Source organism: Pygocentrus nattereri, chromosome 26, assembly GCF_015220715.1.
Source record: "Pygocentrus nattereri isolate fPygNat1 chromosome 26, fPygNat1.pri, whole genome shotgun sequence".
Classification (NCBI taxonomy): domain Eukaryota; kingdom Metazoa; phylum Chordata; class Actinopteri; order Characiformes; family Serrasalmidae; genus Pygocentrus; species Pygocentrus nattereri.
Window position 1 is genome coordinate 25,008,996 of NC_051236.1, and position 21,510 is coordinate 25,030,505.

Genomic DNA, 21,510 nt, shown 5'->3' on the forward strand with positions numbered 1-21,510 from the left:
ATAGATTTTGAACAATTTGCACAAAGCTGTGAAAATGCAGAAATTTTGTTTGAGCTGTAGATGATAGAATAACTGAGAAAGAATGAACTAAACATTGGCACATAAATATCTGTTCATTGCAATTTCAAGTTACTGTAAGTATATAATTAACATTTATTCATTAAAAACATTTTCCTTTTTTTAACCTTTTCTCAAAATCCCATTGTCACCAAAATACTTTGAAAGTGTGAACATAAGTTATTACTGATTATGACAGGTGATTCCAAACTTTTGAACAGTACTCATGTGTTTGTTATTCGGTTTATGTTTTTGCATCTAGTTTAGAAAATTTTAATCCATACTGGAAATACTTTGCTTTGAATTTACACGATTCCAGCGTGCACATCGAGTCTACACGAATAAAATACATCAGTGCAGTTGTTGCCAAAAGTTGACAAAAATGTAAGTAGAATCTAAAGTATAAAATGAAGCAATTGTGTTGTATGTCGGGCAGAAGGCAGGATAATTGTGTTGTATGTAATATATTTAATTAATATTAAAGCAATGTAAGCATATGAATCAAGTAAGTTCAACACAGCATTTTTTCAGTCAGTATTGACTATCATTAATAGGATAAGCAACTCCAAAGTTTTGAGTGGCAATGTATTGCATAGTACTACATTCAGCTAAGCAGGACCAGTTATGCTCCCTTCAGCTTCTCACAATTCTCAGACTTCTGCCCATCATCAAAGAGTCATGACCGAGAACTACCTACTTTGACAGAAAAAGCCATTTGACTCTCATGCAGAGTAGCTAACCACAGACCACTGTTTTAGTGTGACGTGTAGGGGCTGTAACCACAACAAGATAACGGGAAACAAATGCATCTACAAACTAGTGAGAATATCTCTCTTAAAAGCTACTAAACGATTAAAAGAAAACTCTTGAATAACTTTTAAAGATGTAATTCTGTCAATGTCACAATCTTTTTTCTTTCAATCCAGCAGCTCTCTTACTATGAAAGGCTAAGTGACTGTGCAGAGCAGACACCTGCTTGCAATTATGATTTCCATTAGAGAGAGACAACATGCTGTAAGGACACATGGACATGTGGGTAGCCAATCAGAATGAGACTGACAAAATCTGCAAAGTTTTGGCCAATTTAACATGCAAAATATGTCACTGTTTACATGTGGGCCGAGTGTCTGAGGCTTCAGAGCTGCCGCCTCTTACCAATACGGGAAGTTTAGACAGCTGGACCCCTTATAAACCTCTTTGTAGTGAAATATAATTGGTCAAAATTAAAAAAAAAAGTACTGGCAATGCTCAGAAAAGCTTTAGTGGGAAATCATTTATCGTTTGATAACTGAAAGATATCATACAGTTGTCTGCAAAAGTTTGGCACCCCTGGTCAATTTCTATTCTGGTAATTTAAAATAAATGTAGTGAGAATGTAAAAAATAAAGTTTTGTAAAAAATAAAACATCCTCTACAGAGAACACACTTCTGCACATTTTAGTACAAAATCCTGTACATCTGTTGACTTATTGCATGTTTTATTTTATTATGAATTAAATTCATCAAACAAATATAAAATGTGCTCTAAGATTTTGCCACATTTCACTTAGTTAATCAATGCGTCGATTGAAAGGGGTGGTCAAATTTTTGCACACGTTTGTCTTCATATCACGCTCCTCTTGTTGAGTTCAGACTCGGGCCTCTCGCTGCCAACGCTCCTCTGTTGTGTTGTTGTGCTGCTGGGAGCCATGCAAAGGCCGGTGTGAGTCTCAGAGCCTCAGAGGCTGCATCAGCCCCTCTTCACCTGTTATACACTGACCCACACACAGGTCACCTCAGTCCACGCTGAGGTCAGTGTGACGGCATAGAATCAGACATGCTTATTAGCCTGTTAGTATGAGCATGAATGGAGTGCAGCTGTGGTTTAAGTGTGTGTGTGTGTGTGTGTGTGTATGTGTATGTGTGGGTAGGTGGTTTTAGGGGTGGGGGGAGTAGATGCGGTATATATGTATTGGGGGCATGTGTGTATGTGCACTGGAGTGTGTGTGTGTGTGTGTGTGTGTGTGTGTGTGTGTGTGTGTGTGTGTTTCTTTGTGTGTTTGTGTTTCCTGGCCCTAGGTTCGGCTTTTTGTAAATGAGGAAGTATGTGTTTGTGTGGGGGGGACCATCTTCCTCTATTGACATCACAGCTGACATGGGGGACGGGGGGGTGAGAGTGAAGGCACAGAGCCAAGACACAACTCACTGAGCAGAGAGAGAGAGAGAGAGAGAGAGAGAGAGAGAGACAGAGAGAGAAGGAGGGAGGGGGCGAGAGGAAGGGGCATAGAGCCAGGAGGCAGTATCACCTAGCCTCAGCCAGTAAATGAGGAGGAGAGAAATGAGGAGAGAAAAAAACTCTTCCAGTTAGGCAGCTAACACACTGCATATTTCACTCTCCGGTAGTCTTAGAGTGTGTATATGTGCGTGTGTGTGAGCGCAAGCCACTCGGTGTGTCTGCGCGAGCCCAGGATGAAGGATCGTTTAGCGGCCGGTGCTGGAGTGGCCATGCAGAAAGGTTTTGACCGTGCGCCTGTCTCTCTGTGCCTCTACCCAGACGACTCATACCAGAAGCTGGCTGTGGAGACCATGGAGGAGCTGGACTGGTGCCTGGACCAGCTGGAGACCATCCAGACGTACCGCTCAGTCAGCGACATGGCCTCCAACAAGGTGAGGAGAGAATCTTCAGCTCACTCACACACAAATCTGTTTTCATACAATGTTAGGACCTGGAGTCATACACTGCAAAAAAAGTAACGCGCTGAATTCACTTGATTCAAATGTGTACATCTCAGTACAGTGCATTACATCAGCACAATTCTTGCAAAAGTTAACCAAGTTTTTCTTTATTATTTTAACAGACAAATGTCCGCGTGAAAATGATGTACACATTTGAATCTAGTATGTTTAATGCATCACTTTTTTCCGTGCATATACAATATATCCCATGTGTGTGATATACATGGATTCAGCTATGTGTAATAGTCATTTTCTAAGCCGAATCTTGATCTTAACTTCAGAAACCAAAAAGAAATTATCTTAATATATGAACATGGTTTTGCTTTAAAAGTCAGGACATTGTTTTCATGAAAATGTCCTAAAACGAGTACATTTAAACACAGTCAAGCCACTCAAGCCCTCTTCACACAGATGGGCCAAAGTGAGTTTTGGAGCACTTAGCTAAGTGCTAATGTTTTGTCTTTTCATCTTAAATCTGCACCCAAATATCAACTTCTGCTGTTTTTATCTAGAGTTTTTATATGTCTCGGTGTCTGGCTGCTTTACTGAATGGAGCTATAGAGAGTCAGACCAGAGGGCTTGCATTCACAGGAATGCGTTTCAGACTACTCATTTATTGCAGTACTTAGAAAAACTACAACTATTTGGATGTCAGTATTAATACAAACCACCACATTTAACACCTTGTATGTGGGGATTATTATTCAGTTATTCCTTATACGACTGCATGAACTGTGAATAATTCAGTAACTACTATTATGGACTAATATGAACATTTTAAAGCTGTGAGAGTGTGAAAACCAGTCTGGTTTTCATGCGGTCATCAGCAAGTTGGACCCCAGCATGGCTGAAACACTCCTGAGAAGCTGCTGCATGTTTAGCAGGTCTGCTTTTCTCATTAAGCAGGTTTTAGCATGTCTACTGTAAAGCGTTTCAGCCTTTGGGCTGGAACAGGGCTGCAATACTGCATCTGCCCTGAAGTTGATTAAATTATCAGCTTGTAGTTATGTGGATATTAGACAAGGTCTAGGAGCCTTGTCTTGTGTAAAGGATCCATTTATAGGGAGAGAAAAGTGACGAGTGGAGAATATTATATAATAGCCTGTATATTTTGATTGACAGTGACGTGTTAGTGCTGGTGTCTTGGTATGGGGTTGAATATGAATGTACAGTTTAAAATTAAATATGGGTTTAACCCCTTCATATATTCATACACTCACATAAATTATAGCCGTAAGGAAATTGGTTTAATACTGTATAAAATTAGTATGTTTTGTTGCAAAGTGCAGAATGTTGTGAAGTTGTAGTCTTTACCATTTTGATAGCTTGTATAATGGTAGGTCTGCTGTTTGTATGTGGTCAATTTTGAAATGTGCCATTTAAAACTAATATGATTTTGACCATGTGGAGGTGTGCCATCAATGGTCATTTTTCAGCACCCAAGCATTTTCTTTGCATGTATTGCATATGTACATGTGGAAAACACATGCTGAGCAGCATCCGATCAGCTGCTGCTCTGTCGAACACTAGTGACTGTGTGTGAGCGGTGCAGCTGTGTGACTCAGGTTTCCTGTCTCCTTCCTAAGCCCATGCCGGGTGCAGACTACAATAGGAAAGAGTGCTGTGTAGCAGGGCAAGGCCGCGCTCCCCGTTTGTTTCTGCTTCTGCTGACGTCAAACTGACACACGCTACAACAAGGAGACTCTGCTGAACACAATAGAGATGAATATACACACGCTCATAGTCACACAACTCGCAAACACCCAGAGACACACTAAACCCTTAAGGTCAATGCAGTGCAGACCCAGGCTGGGCAATACAATAATATATTATCTTTATCTCAGTAAATTATGTTGCAAGGCGCTTAGATTATCAGTACTTCAGCACTAAATCTCTGCATGAGTTATTAAAAGGACTAGTCATAGACAGACCTTTAAACAGCAACAAACAGTATGCAGTCGTGTGCAAAAGTTTAGGCGCCCCAGTCAAATGACATGTTTTCTAAGCGATAGTAAGTCAACACACCCTCTACAGTGAATGCACTTCTGCACATTTTACTGTGCAGTTACTGTTTATTTGACAAACATATTGGTAAAAAAACTAAAATGGCACGTTAAACTCAGCAAATTAATAGAAATTGTGTGCTAGCATTTGCAGAAAAAAATGATTTTGTCTGTTACAGCAAAAATACGATGAATGCTAAATAAATTATGTTTAGCGTATATAATTTTAAAAAAGTATCGTGATGTTATTTGTTTGACATTACGCCCACACATTGTCTGCAGGGATGTACATACAATTGCCATAGACCAAAAAGTGCTTAAAAGTACACAATCAAACAGACGCACACACACACACACACACACACACACACACATTTTCTAAGCTTCTTATCCTTCTGGGTCATGGGGGAGCTGGAGCCTATCCCAGCAGTCATTGGGCAGAAGGCAGGACACTCAAACAGACACTTGCATATAACTGATCACCCAATCATGCTGCTAGAGGTACTAGTTCAGTTATCCTCTCCTGACAATAAGATTAGATTGAAACAAAATATTTGGACAGCTGGAATATCTAAGTAACAAAATCTGATCAGCCTCTCTGTCAGCTCTATGTACTTCCAATATGCACGCCAACTGACGTCAAGCAGCTATTAGAATCAATAGGAGATCAGTGAGCATGCAGTTATCTCAAGAAAGCAAAATAATATCACAGCACAGTCACACGACAATGGTTTTGTAATCTCATCTCAGGTTTTGATGTTTCAAAGATGATGCTATGGTGGATTTGAAGTATTAATACTATGACTAATACTACTACTAATAATAATAATAATAATGAGAAGAAGAATTCATGTAGCTTGAGTCCACAAATTACTTTACAGAAAAGCCATAGCAAAACAAAATGAAATATAAAGAAAAATATTTCCCTAGTTAACCCCTTCAGCTCCAGGCTTGCTATTTAGTCGTTCATTTTAGGTCCTAAGTACATTATGTAGTTTAGAGAGTGAGGAATTCACTTGAATTGTATGAGGGGTTAAACCTCATATTAACGAAATAGAATAGCCCAGAAGCAATAACTGGGTCTTTCCTTACATAAGGGGAGTTTGGAGGTCTAGTCCACTGACCCAGCGCATAGTTAACAGGATTATACATATCAGGTGAACATCAAGTCCAACTAACAGTTCTAGAAATCTGATATGTTCCAGCTTTGTTTTTGGATCATCTATGATATCTGATGTGTGTCTGTGTGTGTGTTTGTAGATAAAAAAAATGAAAAAAATGCTACTCCATGTCTGAATAAAATGGTTCTGACTTTGTCAAGTATTTTTGTTAGAAGAGTAAAACCTTTCCTTTTTGGTTACTGAGGTTAGGATTATGGCCAGATATCATGTTAGCCTTAAAAAACACATATTACATATTGTCACTGTCCAAAGAAAAACAAATATCTATAAAAACAAGTAGTTACACTTTTGGAGATGTGAGAGAAGATTTCATATGTTAGTTACATATTTTTACATATTGAGTTACATAAGTAACATATGACTCCGTCCTGATATCCAGCTGTGTGTGCTGTTTACCTTGATGACAGGAAGAGCTGAGATCTCATCTATATGCTTGATCTCATTCCAGTGACAGACTATTTGCACTGTAAACTATGTTGCAATTGGGTAAGAGCTACTACTACTGTGTGTGTGTGTGTGTGTGTGTGTGTGTGTGTGTGTGTGTGTGTGTGTGTGTGTGTGTGTGTGTGTGTGAGTGTGTGTGTGTGTGTGTGCTGGAGGCAGCAGAGGGAGGGCCCAGCATTGGAGGGCGTGTGTAGAGGGTGACATGCTCACACACTGGAGGGTAGTCAGCGCACAGAGCTTAAAGTGAGTCAGTAACACTATTGCGTCTGTCAAATGCCAAACCTCAGCATTACTTAGCCCTAGAACACAGACGCTCATACACACACATACACAGCAGAACTGAACCCGCTGCCTCAAAATGGGAGCTTGCTGCTTCGAGAGAAAGGAGCACAGAAAGTTTGGAAAAGTTAATTGCTGGAAAAAGGTGAGCCACCGCTGAAGTTGATCTGGTTTACTGTGACTTTATTTCGTACTTTATTAATGTGGGGATCTGAAGAAGTGCTGTAGGACTGTTTAGTTGGAAGATTCTCTACCTGCTGTTTTTGATGATAAGCAAAGAGGGGATCATCCGTCTATTTAACATTGTGATTATTTGCTTTTATATTCTTCTTGGTTGAGTTTGTTTTTGTTGTTCATGCTCCTGTCAGGCTACATGTATGTCTCTGATTTGAATGCATTTCTAGTTGGTTCTCAGACATCTGGGACACTGGGCCAGTGATGGCAAGGCTGGTCTAGTCGAACAGCAGGCAGTGTGCATACGTCTGAAGTCTGCTCTGAAGTTGCTGAGTTATTAGGCTGTCTGACAGCAAGTAATGTATAGTATACAATAGCCTTAAATGCAATATATACTAGCGTCACTATATGGTATAGTATAGTCTTGACTACAGTTTACATTAGAATATGCTGCAGTGTTGTATAGGCTTGAATACAATATATAATATTACTATATTGTACTTTATAGACTTAAAACGGTATATTAGCATGTGCTGTAAAGTATTACTTAGGCTTGAGTATAGTATGTAATCATATGATGTATGGTACTGCATAGGCTTAAATACATTATATATTGCCTTACACTGTATTGAATAGTATAGGCTTAAATATAGTCTGGGCGCATGTGCTGTTTAACATTGTATAGGCTTGAGTATATGTTATCACAGTCAGCATAGTATAATATTGTATGGACTTGAATACAGTATGTTAGCATTTACTTTATATTTTACAGGCTTAAATGCAATTTAGGTTGGCATGTGCTGTATAATTACTGCTGACCTGCAATAAAAAATTAAAAAGCACACCAGGATATTATGTCTAGCTAAGTCTAAATCATGAATTAAATAAACAGTGCCTACTTTTTCTACACATTTAAGAGAAAAAAAAAAACATTTTGTCTATTTACTTAAAAATGTCAACGTCTGGCTGCCCCATTTTGTTTGTCAAAAAATATTCACTGCATCTGCAGGTCGGTTTGCATAATGCTTCAGTTATGAGCGCTAGAGGTGTACTTTTGTTAGAATTTCATTGACCGCACTGGGGAGAAGAGGCAGACGAATTTACCTTTACTTGGTCAAGTGTTCATTTCAAGCTAACAAAGCGTTTTTTAAAGGTAGATTTTTTGAAGATTGCTACCTGAACGCATTCGCATGCACACAAGCACCCACACACACATACGCACAGAGGCGCTTCAGTCATTTAGGGGAAGTGAGCCACTATTTGCTCATAGCTGCTGGCTGTTTTGTATGTCATTTGGCTCAGTCTTACACTCTGCTTCTTTCTCAAGAAGGCTGTTATGTCATAACGTGTGTTTTACTCGTGAACTGGTTTGTCACCTTGAAGTGCGTCAGCACGTTTCCTAATGCTGATGTTACTTGTGTGTATGTGTGTGTGTGTGTGTGTGTGTGTATGAGCAGAATGGACTTACCGCTCTTACAGGCCAGGCTTCTGTGAATGACACTATCATTACTAATCATCTCCCACACCTCTAGTGGTGCGTAGAGAAGGGGCATTCCGACACTTTTAGCCAGATTGAGGTCATTGGACAAAATAAAGTCAAAATCTTAGAGGAAATCTTGGTAATGCTTTTAATGTGTGATTTGTATTGCGATTTGTCTGAATTGCACATGTATTTACATATACTTACAAGTACTATACGGTTTGAGCTGGGTGCTTGATTTAGCTTATAGATAACTATGGTGAAATATGCTGATGCTGTTTATAGCCAATTGCTTCTTTGGCCTAAAGGATTGGAATTAAGTAGATAATTTATTTCATAATTGCACTAAAAGCTTATCAGAACAAGTGGACTGGAGTCTTCTTAGGTTTATACTGCCCACTAGTGGAAGGGAAAGGTTGTGACCATACAAAAAAAAAAAAAATTCCATTCCATTGAATTGAATTAAGCACAAATCACCAATAAAATGATCATTTTCTTGTTGTAAAATTAATGTAATGACAAAACCACTGAATGTTTCCAGTTTACACAATAATCAGCAACTCAAATCAAGCACATTTATAGCATATACAGCAAAATATCCTTCCTTCTATTACTGCGTTACTCTATTACTCTATTACTGCGTTAATTTGTCAGCACTTAGTGAATGAGATGAGATTTTCTGCATTTAGGACATAAAGAGGGATTATACTGAAGGATGAAGCTTTCTGAGAATGAAATGCCACCTTCATTCACAATGGCTGACGGTGCACTCCATCCCTGTGCAGAGTCAGAGAGCAGATTGGAATGCGCTGCTGTGGGAAATGGAAGGGAAGATGATACTAAACGTCGAGGATCAGAATAGCTCAGACATGTACACTCTCCCACTGCAGCAGAATGCAGAGAGCTTCTCTGCTATTGTTTTTCTTTCTCTCTCCTCGTCTCTCTCGTCTCATCTCTCTCCCTCCCACTCTGTTTCTCACGGAGCCACACTGAAATACATACACAGTGCTCATCTCTTTTTTGGGAGCTCTTTTTAATAACCCCCTGAGAATTCCACACAAGTCTCAGCCCCAAGGATTCTGAGGAAATTTCTTCCAGCATACGTGCCCAAAATACTTCATCTTAGTGCTTCACTAATATATCGTCACTTATTAAAGAGCCCATATGATGGAAAAATGAATTTTCCTCCTTTTTTGAATAAAAGAATTTGTGTGTAGTGTGTAAACATTCCGACAGCCTGTTCAATACATTTATGGAAGCTAAACAGTTTTGTGATGTCACTACAGCAAGTCAATCCAAGCTAAATGTATTGTATGGGTCATTTAACTCCATTTGGAAACACTGGCTCTTAATAGATACGGTCCAAAATGACTTGCGTTACATTAATACAAGAACATTTTCCATTCGCCTGTAAAGTTTACAATTTTCGAGATGTGGAGGTTTTATTATGGCAGTGATGCTACTGTAGTGGTGTGGTTGAATTTTGTTGCCTCTGAATGAATTTTATACTGGACGCCTACCAGCCTGGACAGCAGCAGGGTGGTTAGTGGCCGGTCCCGTTTACTGGGGCTTTCCCTGCCAGTGGACTGTGCCCTACTGGTTTCAGCAAAGACGGTCCATTGATTCTGGCTGTCTGCACTTCGGTGAGCACTTCGTTGAGCACTTCGGTGAGCCGCGTGTGTGGTGCTGAACCGCAGAGATGCCCTCGTGATGCTTTGGCGGCCACCATATTTGGACAGACAGGGAAATGCCTCTCAGAACAAGAAGCTTCTGCAGTAGCCCAGGTCATGTGATGCTGTTGCCATGGCGTCGGGATGTAATTTGGTCGTGCTTGTATAGAAGGGAGGCATAGAGAGACAGAGTGGAAGAGTGAAAGAGAATGATGAGGAGAGAGAGAAGGAACAGTAAGAGAAAGAGTGAGAGAGAGAGAAGGAGAAAGAGAGAGAGAGAAGGAGAGAGATAGAGTGAGGTGGGCTGATGTCACTGGAAAAGCAGACAACCGAAGGCAATTATCCCACTCTCTCTCTTCTGTTCTCCCGTCTTTCTCTGTCATTCTTCTATTCTCCCACTCTCACTTTTTTCTGTCTCTCCTCTCTCTCTTCCTCTTTCTTCCTTTCTTTCTCTCTCATTCTTCCTCTCTTTCCTTCTCTTTTGTGTGTCTCTCTCTCTCCTTTTCCCTTCCTCCCTCTCTGTCCCTCCTGCCTGCATCTCCTGCGCCTGCAGGGTAAAAATAGCACTGGACTCTGTCTGTGCACTGTGTGGGAGATGGAGAAAGAGCCACTGGTCTGCGATTGGTCACTGCAGAACCCAAACACAACATTCTACTGTCCTTCATCATTGTTAAAGCAAGCATTTCTATACAGCGAGGCCAGAGGTTCCGATACACAGACTTATTTCTTTAGATTTAGTGCCTGTATTTTGATTAAAGATCTGTAAAAGTGGCCAGTCCAGTGTTCCACCTGAGCAAAATAAGGACTGAGAAAAGAAAAAGGGGCTTCCTTAGCCCTCCCTCTTTCTTTTTTCCCTTTTTCCTTCTTTCTCCTGTTCTTTCCCGCCCATAACTAAGCGGGGGTCTCCCCCTCCTCTACCATCTTTCTGTCAAATCGTGTGTGCCGTGGCAAGTGTGTTGCTGGGGCTGACAGGCTGCAGGGTGAGAGATAGAGAGGGAGGGGGGTAAAGCAAGCAAGCTCAGACACAGAGAAACAACAGAGAGAGAGCGAGAGAGAGAGCTGCAGCAGCGGAGCAGCACTAATCCAGGAGAGGAAGCCCCCCTCCAGCTAGATGAGCATCCCTGTGTTTTTCCTCATCCCTCCATCCCTCCCTCCCTCCCTCCCTCTGCTCTCCTTTCGCGTCGTCTCCTCCATAATTTATCAGCGCTAGCAGACGCTCCAGCTCCAGCCCGGACGGGTTGCTGCCTGCCTGACCACCGCAGCCATGGAGAGTGCGCGCCGGAGCATGTCGGCCCAAAGCCGCAACTTCGTCCTGTGTCCACTCTGCGGCCACTGATCCAGAGGAGAGGAGAGAAGAAGGGATTTTTTCACTCTGAAGAATCCCTGTCATCTGCCTCTCTCTGGCTCGCCCCTTCTTTGAGGGACGAGTGCGCTATTGTGGATTTTATTTTTCATTTATTTTTTTCTTTTGGATATTAATCAGAATCCAAAATGCCTGAGGCGAACTACCTTCTCTCTGTGTCCTGGGGTTACATTAAGGTGTGTATTTAGATGGGAGCGATGCTGTGTGTGTGTTCTGCTAGCTGGCATGGTGGTCTTGGTAGTCTGGGAGACACAGAGAATGAATGCGTTCTGCTGGTCTGTCTGGGGTGCCTCTGCTGGAATGTACAGTGTCGGATTCCCTTTTAGTTTCTTGACATAAATGGCACCAAATGAGGAGAAATGTGCTTAGTATGTATGGAAAACACTGTAGCATGAATATTTTTTTGGTGATGAATGCTCATTTTGAAAAACTTGTGTGCTTTTTCAATGTGACGCAGGATATGGCTGCCTTTCTTCCCAACTTATTTAATTATATATTCATTTGTTTATTTATTTCTGCATGATACTGCCAGTTTGTGGGTCCACAGGCACATTTATTTTCTTATATACTGTACATTTTAGCATTTTCTACTAAGATTCATATAATATTCCAATTCACATTTTTCCCTGTACTCTGCTCTGCCTTTATTTGAAAGTAATTTTAATTGAAATACTGGATGATTTGGTCATAATCATAAATATACAGTAATATAATACCCCTCTTTCACCATAACAGTTCATGTGTATGGATATAATGAATGAGAACAGTAGATAAAGGAATGGAGACACTATGAAGGCTTCATGATTGTTTTTAGGTAGGTTTCTGACTAATTCCTAATCTAACGATTCCTCATTTTTCCTCCTTTTTTTACAGTTTAAGAGAATGCTGAACAGGGAGTTGACGCACCTCTCAGAGATGAGCAGATCTGGCAACCAGGTGTCAGAGTTCATCTCCAACACCTTCCTAGGTAACCATCCACCCCCAATGCATACACACACACTCACACACATGCTTTAAATGTCATGGATATTCAAGGAATGGATACCTTTGTGAGGCTGCTAGGATTTCAAGAGGCATTTAGACTACATCTGACACGTATGATGGATAGAGAGTAATAAAAGACATAAAATAGGAAAAAAAGAGGGGGAAAAAAGGAAAGGTGAATCGCTCCAAAAGGGCAAAATCGTAAAGCACTAAGGTAGAGAAAGAAGAGAGGAGAGTATTACAAAGGAGGAAGAAACTGAAAGGTCAGAATATGGATTGTGGACAGCAGGAGGTCACGAGGAAAGGCTTTCATTTTGCCTTTATACATGGTGCGCCATCATCTTCTGTCTAGGCAGGCAGCTCAGCATCATAGAAAGAGAGAGAGAGATCCCCAATGCAGCAGTCAGCACAAACAAGAAGGGAGGGGGTATATGAGTTAAAGAGATGGAGTGAGAAATGCAGGTAAGGAGGGGGGATTCTGCTGTAGAGAGACGCTCATGGTGGAACCCCCGTAATGGAACCGCCAGGCAGCAGAACCTATGAGTCATCCAGAGCTGTACTTCAGACAGGGACACCATTACAGCAGCACTTACGCACACACCGTTTACACGAGTTTGGGTTTTTCAGCCAGCACGTATTTTTTTTAAACTGCATTGCACCAAAAAATGAGCCACTATAACATTCATGGAAACAGTTATTCTAAACTAGGGCCGTCACTGTTGTGTTATTAGTCAAGTTTTGTTAATTAATTATATTAGCGATCGATAATACTCAATATTTTTACAAGTATATTGTCAAATTCAAAACTAAACAGTAATAAAAAATAAAGTGTCTACACTTTCAAAGAAAACAAAATGCTTTATTGGACAAAAATAAACTAGGAAAGGTTTAAAATGTATATGATGAAAGGTAAATTCAAGCAATCAGTGGTTTTTAATAAGGCAAACAAATTTAAGTGAGAAGTAATGACAGCCTTTTTCCACACCTATTTTCACATAGTATTTTTCTGCTCATTTTGTCTTAATGAGACATAGTCTGGGCTCTTAGATTGAGATTAAGAGTGTTTTGGTTTGGTGGGATTATTGAGGCTGTTAGTTATGAGGCATCTGTGAGCTCAGTCACGTGCCACTGCTTTGCTCTGGCTCCGTCCACATGGAAAAAAGCAAGCATAGCACAGCTAATGGGATTAAATGTGACCAAAACTCAATGGCCCCCTTCTCTGCCTCTCTGTCCCCTCTCTCTCTCCCTCTCTCTCATCCTCTCTTTCTCTCTTTGGCATCTGGAGCTCAGGGCAAGCATATGCAGCTTGCCTAGTGCTCTTTAATTTTTGATAGAGAGGAGAGGGAGCTGAGGTGTGAGGGTGACATGTGACTGCTTGCTGACAGGAGGGAGGGTACAATGAGATATTAAATAAAAAAGGTGGACTGAACTGTACCGAGAACGCTGGCAAGGCGCTTTCTTCTGTTGGAGAGCTTCTGTCAAACAAGGGACAGTCAAGACGTCAAGACATACAGGATCGATTCAGTGAGAAGATTACCCCTCCATCTCTCATTTACCCTCAGTACAAATTCACTGTGAGTTTTCCGTAACATTAATCAGAAAACAGAGATTTCCAGTGCAAATCCATCACAGAGAGCAGTACAGTGAGTACAGCCTGTGCTGAAGCTTCCAACAGCGCTGAGAGTATGAAGTGCAGGAGCAAGGATGATAACGACTGTAATGAATTAATGACCCCTCGCTCTTTCTCTTCTTCTCCAGCTCTGACACTTTTGAGACTATTACCTCGTATTATCTCATTTATTCGTGTTAGTGTGGGAGGAAGCTGGAGTGATGGAGACAGCCGTTATCACTGGACTAATTGAATAAGCCCTTGGGACTGAGTGCTGACTTTGGGTGGAATCTTGGCCCTGGAGAATAGTTCAAATAAGGAAATTGTCCGTTTATAGCCCCTCTGCCCTTTAGAGGAAAAAAAATAACCCCTTAATCTCTAAGATCCTAGTCCAGAATTCCATTCTTTGCCTCAGAACCATGTAATGACGCATAGTGTGTTACTGTTACTGAATAATTCATAGGAGTTATTGCATAATAGCCTTATTAACCTTATGAATAACCGAATAGCACACGTAAAGAGAACCGTACAGCACACAGGCTCATATGTATACTATACAATAGAAATATACACTGCCCTTAACATCTTTCCTACAGGAATCCCCCAGCACAGGTTCAGCTCTTTGATCTGTTGTCAGGGGAATTCTCCATAGTCTGGTATTTGGAGAGACTACATGAAGCGCAGAAATGGCAGGGACCCCTACAGTGGGCAGATGGTAGTGCTGCAGTAGTGCAGGCAGGAGAGCAGAGACTTCTCAATGAGAGAGTTGAGAAAGCTCAATGAGAGACACAGAGAGAGTGCAGATCTCAGTTCATTCTTAACAAGATTCTGTTCTCTCCAGGGGCTTATGATTGTGTCAAACGTGCGCTCGCACCGAGAGCAGGTGTGAGGTGTTCAGCTGCACCTGGATCCCACTAGGGCCAGAGGCAGTGGCTGACATCACTCATGAAAAGGCATTCCACGGCCAGTGGTTTGCCGACAAGGGCTCTCTGTTTATGAGTCTGCTCTTTATGCCCGTTACAAAGATGAGACCGACTACTCTATAGGAAAAGGGGGAACTTACTATTTGTTATGCTTGAAAGGCTTGTTTTTTGAAGTTTTCATTGGTCCATTTGTCTGAAAATGCATGCAGTATAAAGGGTTTTCAACTGGTGTAAAAAAATAATAATAGAGTGAAATAAACATTACAAACTTTTTATGCAGCCATTTTCAAGTCCACATTTTCTTGCAAATCTAAACTTTTGCTTAGGAAAAAGCAATTCTAAGATGTTTGTTCTGGCTGTTTCCTGCAGACAAACAGAACGAGGTGGAGATCCCTCCGCCCACACCGAAAGCTCGTGAGAAGAAGAAGAAGCAGCAGTTGATGACTCAGATCAGCGGTGTGAAGAAAGTGTCTCATGGGCCCAGTCTCAACTGTGGCATCGCCCGCTTCGGTGTCAAAACTGACAAGGAAGACCTGCTGTCTAAGGTAAAACCGGAGATGAGCTGTCAGTTTTTCCTTCAGAGCGAAAAGCTTTTGAGTGTGACGCACGGAATTTCAAAATCCTTACCAAAGTCTGTCTGCATTTTCCATCTGCAGGAGTTAGAAGATCTGAATAAATGGGGCTTGAATATCTTCACCGTGTCAGAGTATTCCAACAACCGGCCTCTAACGTGCATCATGTATGCTATCTTCCAGGTCAGTCCTCTGTCTTCCACTTGGAATTCACATGCTCTTGACTTTCCACCTTCTACTTCTTGTCCAACCAGTTTTCTCCATGTTTCTTTGACAGGAACGAGATTTGCTGAAGACGTTTAAGATCCCAGCAGATACATTTGTGACATATATGATGACACTGGAGGATCACTACCACTTAGACGTGGCTTACCACAACAGTCTTCATGCTGCCGACGTGGCTCAGTCCACACATATTCTCCTCTCCACACCTGCCCTAGATGTAAGAACACCTTTTGAGACTTTGGTGACAGTTTGGTGCAGATTGCAACATGAAAAGAGTAGTTAATGGGGTCAGTGTAATTGATCATAACCATAATTCCAAGCTCAATAGAGGCTGTTTTATCCCTCTTCCTTTAATCGCAGTTTAATTAGCATTTAGGCTCTTTTATGGAGCTGTAGGGCTTCACAGACCTCATCTGGGAATATGTGCTGGAGCTGGTCTTTCAAATCACATTGAATCACATTTATTTACATTCATTTTCTTCCTCCCACAGGCTGTCTTCACGGATTTGGAAATCTTGGCTGCCATTTTTGCAGCAGCCATCCATGATGTAGATCATCCTGGTGTTTCTAACCAGTTCCTCATCAATACAAGTAAGTGGAGGCAACAGCTATGGATTGAGGTCGAATTGTCCTCAGAAAAGACTGCAGCCAGAACATGTGATGATTAAACATACTTCATCTTTTCCTTCTTTACCTCCTCAGACTCTGAGCTGGCCCTCATGTATAACGATGAGTCAGTGCTGGAGAACCACCACCTAGCCGTGGGCTTCAAGCTGCTCCAGGAGGAGAACTGTGACATCTTCCAGAATCTCACAAAGAAGCAGAGGCAGTCACTCAGGAAGATGGTCATTGACATGGTGAGATCCCATCTCTTGCTTTAACGCCATTGCCCTCCATTTTTATTTGTCCATTCATCACTAAATGTTGATACGACTGCCATCTTTTTATGTTAGCAACGATATCATTTCCTTCTGTTCCTCCAAAGTCTGACCTTTGCTTTCATTCATTTCTCCAGGTACTTGCCACAGACATGTCTAAACATATGAGCTTACTAGCTGATCTGAAGACTATGGTGGAGACAAAGAAGGTTACCAGCTCAGGAGTGCTGCTTCTGGACAATTACACAGACAGGATACAGGTAGGAGCATCCAAGTTGTTTAATGCGTTTGTGGCCATTTCTCTTGGCCAAAGCACTGAAACTTCTCCACCTTTAGCCACTCTTAATTGAACTAATTAATGGTCAGTGGAAGGCAGATACAGGGTTGGATCATTAGAAAAGCCAACCATCCTTCTCCTCCACTCTGTTTTTAATAGTCTTTAATAGTCTTAGTTCCTCCCATCCTCCACTGCTCCCTTGTCAACTGTGTCTTCATTAAGATAAATGAATGGAAAGACTAGCACTCACTGCCTTCAATCTAAAGCTGAGTAACCAACCTAGCTAGTATTGAGTATTTGGGCTTGGCCAGAGTGTAAAAGAGTATATGCATATAAGAATTAAACCCAATCAGAATTCTAATCAGAAACCTACTGACTTTCAATTCAGGTTCTCCGGAATATGGTGCACTGCGCTGATCTGAGCAACCCAACCAAGTCTCTCGAGCTGTACAGGCAGTGGACGGACCGCATCATGGAGGAGTTCTTCCACCAAGGTGACCGTGAGAGAGAGCGAGGGATGGAGATCAGCCCCATGTGTGATAAACACACAGCCTCAGTGGAGAAATCACAGGTCAGAGTCTAAACGAAGTGTTTCTCATTCACTAGCTTTGCATAGGTCATTTTTAATGTAATAATTATTTTTAATAATTTAAATATCTAACAAAAGACAGAGTATATCGAATTTGTGGGTAAGATATTATAGTCCTTTTTTATAGTTCTTTCATTTTTCCTTTATTTATTCTTTTACTTTTTAATTAACTTTTTTTCTTCTCATTCTATTTTTGATTTTTATTTGTATTTAGTATGTATCTCAACCTTTTTTAATCTTACTATAAAGCACTTTAAAAAGGTATATACAATTAATAATTGTAGTAATATTACTATTGTCGTAACTTATGATGTCTGTTCTGTTTCTAGGTTGGTTTCATTGACTATATTGTCCATCCGCTGTGGGAGACGTGGGCTGACCTGGTCCACCCTGATGCCCAGGATATCCTGGACACGCTGGAGGACAATCGGAACTGGTACCAGAGCATGATTCCCCAGAGCCCCTCCCCACCCTTCTACCAGGCCGAAAAGGAGGGCCACGGCGGGGGGCCGGGGGGCGAAAAGTTCCAATTCGAGCTCACCCTGGAGGAGGAGGACTCGGAAGGCACGGAAAAAGATGAGCAGAGTCAGGGAGATGAGGAAGAGGAGGAGGAGGAGGCAGAAGAAGAGGAAGATCGGGGGGAGGAGATGGAGCCGGTTTCCACACACATCCAGATCGTGACTCAAGACGCCTCACCAGTGGACACATAGGACCTCGCTGCCCGCGTTAGTGGGTAGTAACCATTTTTTCCTCGCAACCTTGCAGTTGATGCTTTTTAACGAAGCCCAGAGAGGGGGCTTTTTTTAGCCCTCTTGGGAGGAGGACGACTGGCCCGCCTTGCACTTGCGTATGGAGCCAGTTTGGGTGGAGTGCTCAGGAAATAAATGCTGCAGACATTTTGGAGCTGAATGATTGACAGGTGACTGTGTGAAACATGAAGGAACGGGGCCAACTGTAGACCTTTGTTTGTCTAGCAGGGCGAACATTTATGAGGAATCAACACTACTGAGAGGACTGGAGTGTTTTTTGTACCAAGTGACTTTTTTTTCTAAAGCTATCTATGGGGATACGTCGGGGTAGCATACGAACTACTGATGAACAAGTATTTGTAAAGAAAGAAACTGTTTACTTTTCTGTACCATTTGTCTAAAGACTTTGTGTGCCTTTTTTACTATTGTCTTTTTAATAGTCTTTTTTATTTATTGAAAACACTTTAGTATAACTGTACATGAAAAATGTTTTTTTGTTTTGTTTCGTTTTCTAAAGGCAAACCAGACAGCTTACCTGCAGAATCATTTTATAAGCCGAAGAGAAAACTCAGTGTCTTCCTTTATATTTGGCAATATGACTAAATAATCCAAATGTCTGACATATGTTCAGAAAACTTAGAAATGTATATTCCAGTGAAAGATGCACTTTGTCATTTTTAAAAATTTTGTCTTTTTTTTTTTTTTTTTTTTTGAATGAGCGCATCATGAATACCCATACAATTCACTTTATATTTAGTATTTCGAATCAAAGATCCAGGATTTCGAATCTGGCAAACTCTTACAATTTAATGGAGTCTTCCTTTAGTTCTCTCTGTAAACTTCCCATATACTTTGCCCTCACCTTAATTCACCCAGTGATGAAAGCTATGCAGTTAGTTGAAAGCCTGCTGTCACAATTAGTTTTTGTGACAGTGATTTTTATTATTTGCTTGTAAGGAGATTGCTGCAGAAAAGACTCAACTAAACAAATTTGAATTGAAAAATGAAATAAATCTTCCAATCTCGCCTGCTTTGGGCCTCGAAGACAAGGTTTAAAAAAAGCCTTCCGTTCATTGGCGTCAGTTGAATTTGTGTCGCCATCACATTTCCTGGGGTTTGAGCAATCAGCTTTTGATTTTGATGACATGATTACATCAATCTCACTAGAACAAATCATCCCTAAAACCAGTGACACATTTCCTTTAGTGTCTTAAACATAGTTCTCCAGTTTTCCAACTTTACACACCAAAACTGGTCAGGCATATGGCCAAAGGTCGTCATATTGTCCACATTTGAATATTTGCCTTTCTTTACACACTTTAATATCCATTACTTACCAGTTTCTGTTGTCTATGTCTCTCCAGTTGGAATAGTTTATGGCCAAAGTAGCATGCAAAAGTGTGTATGTGTGCGTGTATGTGTGTCTTTGTATGTATGAGGATTACTTCTGTCATTTACCCATGCCCTTTTTCACACGACTCTTTTCTTTGGTTTGTTTATATTAGCTCAAGTCGGTCCTTTACTGTTCATAACAGTGTATTTATTACCTTTGACTGTACATAAGGAATGATGTTTCTTTGTAAATTTATTTTTAATTTATATGCACTTGCATTACCGAAAATTGGTGGTGTTTTTTGTGTAGTGGGCTCTTGGATTGAGTCTGTTATATTTGGTAAAACTGTTTTTTTTTTGTTTTTGTTTTAAATATTGATGAATAAATATCTATCTATCTATATATATATCTATCTATCTACCTATATATATATATATATATATATATATATATATATATATATATATATATATATATATAAAATACTATATAGGCTATATAAATATATCGCACAATTTACAACTGCCCAGAAAAGTAGCTTAAGAGACACACAACCCATTGGTTACGGGGGGAGTCTGTAGATAAGACACAAGAACATACTGTAGACATTCTGTCAGATATTAGAAGCTTCGTGTATCACTGTTTGGTGCAACATCGAAAACTTGATACCACAAGATTGTACACAGAGTGGCACTCCAGCTGAAACCTCTACAGCTTTTTGAATGCAGATTGCTAAGAACGGCTCAGAATTTTTTTTATACGTTGGACTCGCAAAAACCACATATATTGGTCACAAACGTCACAATCTCTGAACACCAATGTGAAATTGATATGAATTACAAAAAATGTGATCTTCTGTAATTATTTGTGCTAATGTGAACTATTTTTCTGACCTTGTTAGCAGTTTTGGAATTCAAATTGTCAGTATAACTTTGTTCCTCTATGTTTAAGATCTTTTGGTCCGACTTGTGTCCAAAAGGATTAGGCAGAGTTAGTAATATCTGCATGAGGGATGGGTTTTTTCGTCTAGTAATCCCACATTGTTGCAGGTGAATATTCAATGTTTCACACAATGTATGGTATAATATTGTATATTGTGTTCAATAAAATCTAAAACTACTTTTCTATGAGGTGATTAAAAAGGAAGCATGAATATATTTTCCTTGTCCTGGCGTTTTTCCGTTAATTCTACAGATGTTGACAACTGAGTTTTTTGTCTTCCCCATAACAGTCACATGCAAAAGTTTGGACTACTGTGGTCAAATTAGGTTTTTGTTTTATTAGTGAAAAGAAGTGCACCTCCTTTGCAAGTAATGAATGCATAATTGCTGTTTATTTGCTGTATTTAACATATTGGGGGAAAAAAGTAAGCAAAAATTGGCTTTTGCAAAAATTGTGGCTCATTTTATATTTTACGCTTTAATATTTTTGTGTACTACGATTTGCAGAAAAATGGCATATTTAAGTCAGTTCTCTGCAGAGGACGTGTTAACTTACTTTCTCTCAGAAAATCAATAAAACGTCTGATAAATCGATGCAAACACCAAAAACCATGCTGTTTGAATAAGCTTTCCAATCTAAATACCTGCGTCAAACAGTATCCGCAGGATAAGATACATTCTATTTTTATCACATCTATGGTGCATTTTTGATTAGTCTTTATATAAAAACCTGAACTGTTTAATATATATGGAGGGGTATGGACTCCTCTCTTTGTTTAGTTCGGACGTTTTAGTGCTAGCGCTGTGCTGAAACTAACCTCGCCATGTGGAGGTTGTGCTTTAGCCTCTCATTGGGTTGTGTGCATGCTTCAAAGTGGTGCTATATTACAGCCACAAAGGGAAAGGATTTATATAATTTAGGTGTGAATTCTGTCTTCACTGAGAAATATCTGCCCAATTATCATCAAAATTCTTAGATGGTGTTGGTGTGTGAATATGAGAAGAGAAGAACAAAAGCAGTGTCTACTGCTACATGAAATCTCCATGCCACAGTTTTCCCTGAG

At 40.4% G+C, this 21,510-nt stretch overlaps 1 protein-coding gene across 4 annotated transcripts in view; it reads left to right on the plus strand.

Annotated features, from left to right (window-relative positions):
• Positions 1–18,879, plus strand: part of pde4ba (phosphodiesterase 4B, cAMP-specific a) — a 235,325-nt gene extending 216,446 nt beyond the window's left edge. For 3 of the 4 annotated variants that reach the window (XM_037535006.1, XM_017724150.2, XM_017724151.2), the window contains 10 exons: positions 2,591–2,703; positions 12,240–12,333; positions 15,252–15,427; positions 15,539–15,637; positions 15,732–15,896; positions 16,171–16,270; positions 16,382–16,536; positions 16,695–16,817; positions 17,223–17,405; positions 17,753–18,879. In XM_037535006.1, coding sequence (XP_037390903.1) covers positions 2,591–2,703; positions 12,240–12,333; positions 15,252–15,427; positions 15,539–15,637; positions 15,732–15,896; positions 16,171–16,270; positions 16,382–16,536; positions 16,695–16,817; positions 17,223–17,405; positions 17,753–18,133 — 1,589 coding nt within the window. In that variant the 3' untranslated portion in view covers positions 18,134–18,879. Of the gene's footprint in view, positions 1–2,590; positions 2,704–11,038; positions 11,543–12,239; positions 12,334–15,251; positions 15,428–15,538; positions 15,638–15,731; positions 15,897–16,170; positions 16,271–16,381; positions 16,537–16,694; positions 16,818–17,222; positions 17,406–17,752 lie in introns of those variants that run through there. The other variant, XM_037535007.1, reaches the window with a different exon arrangement.
• The last annotated feature ends 2,631 nt before the right edge of the window (positions 18,880–21,510 follow it).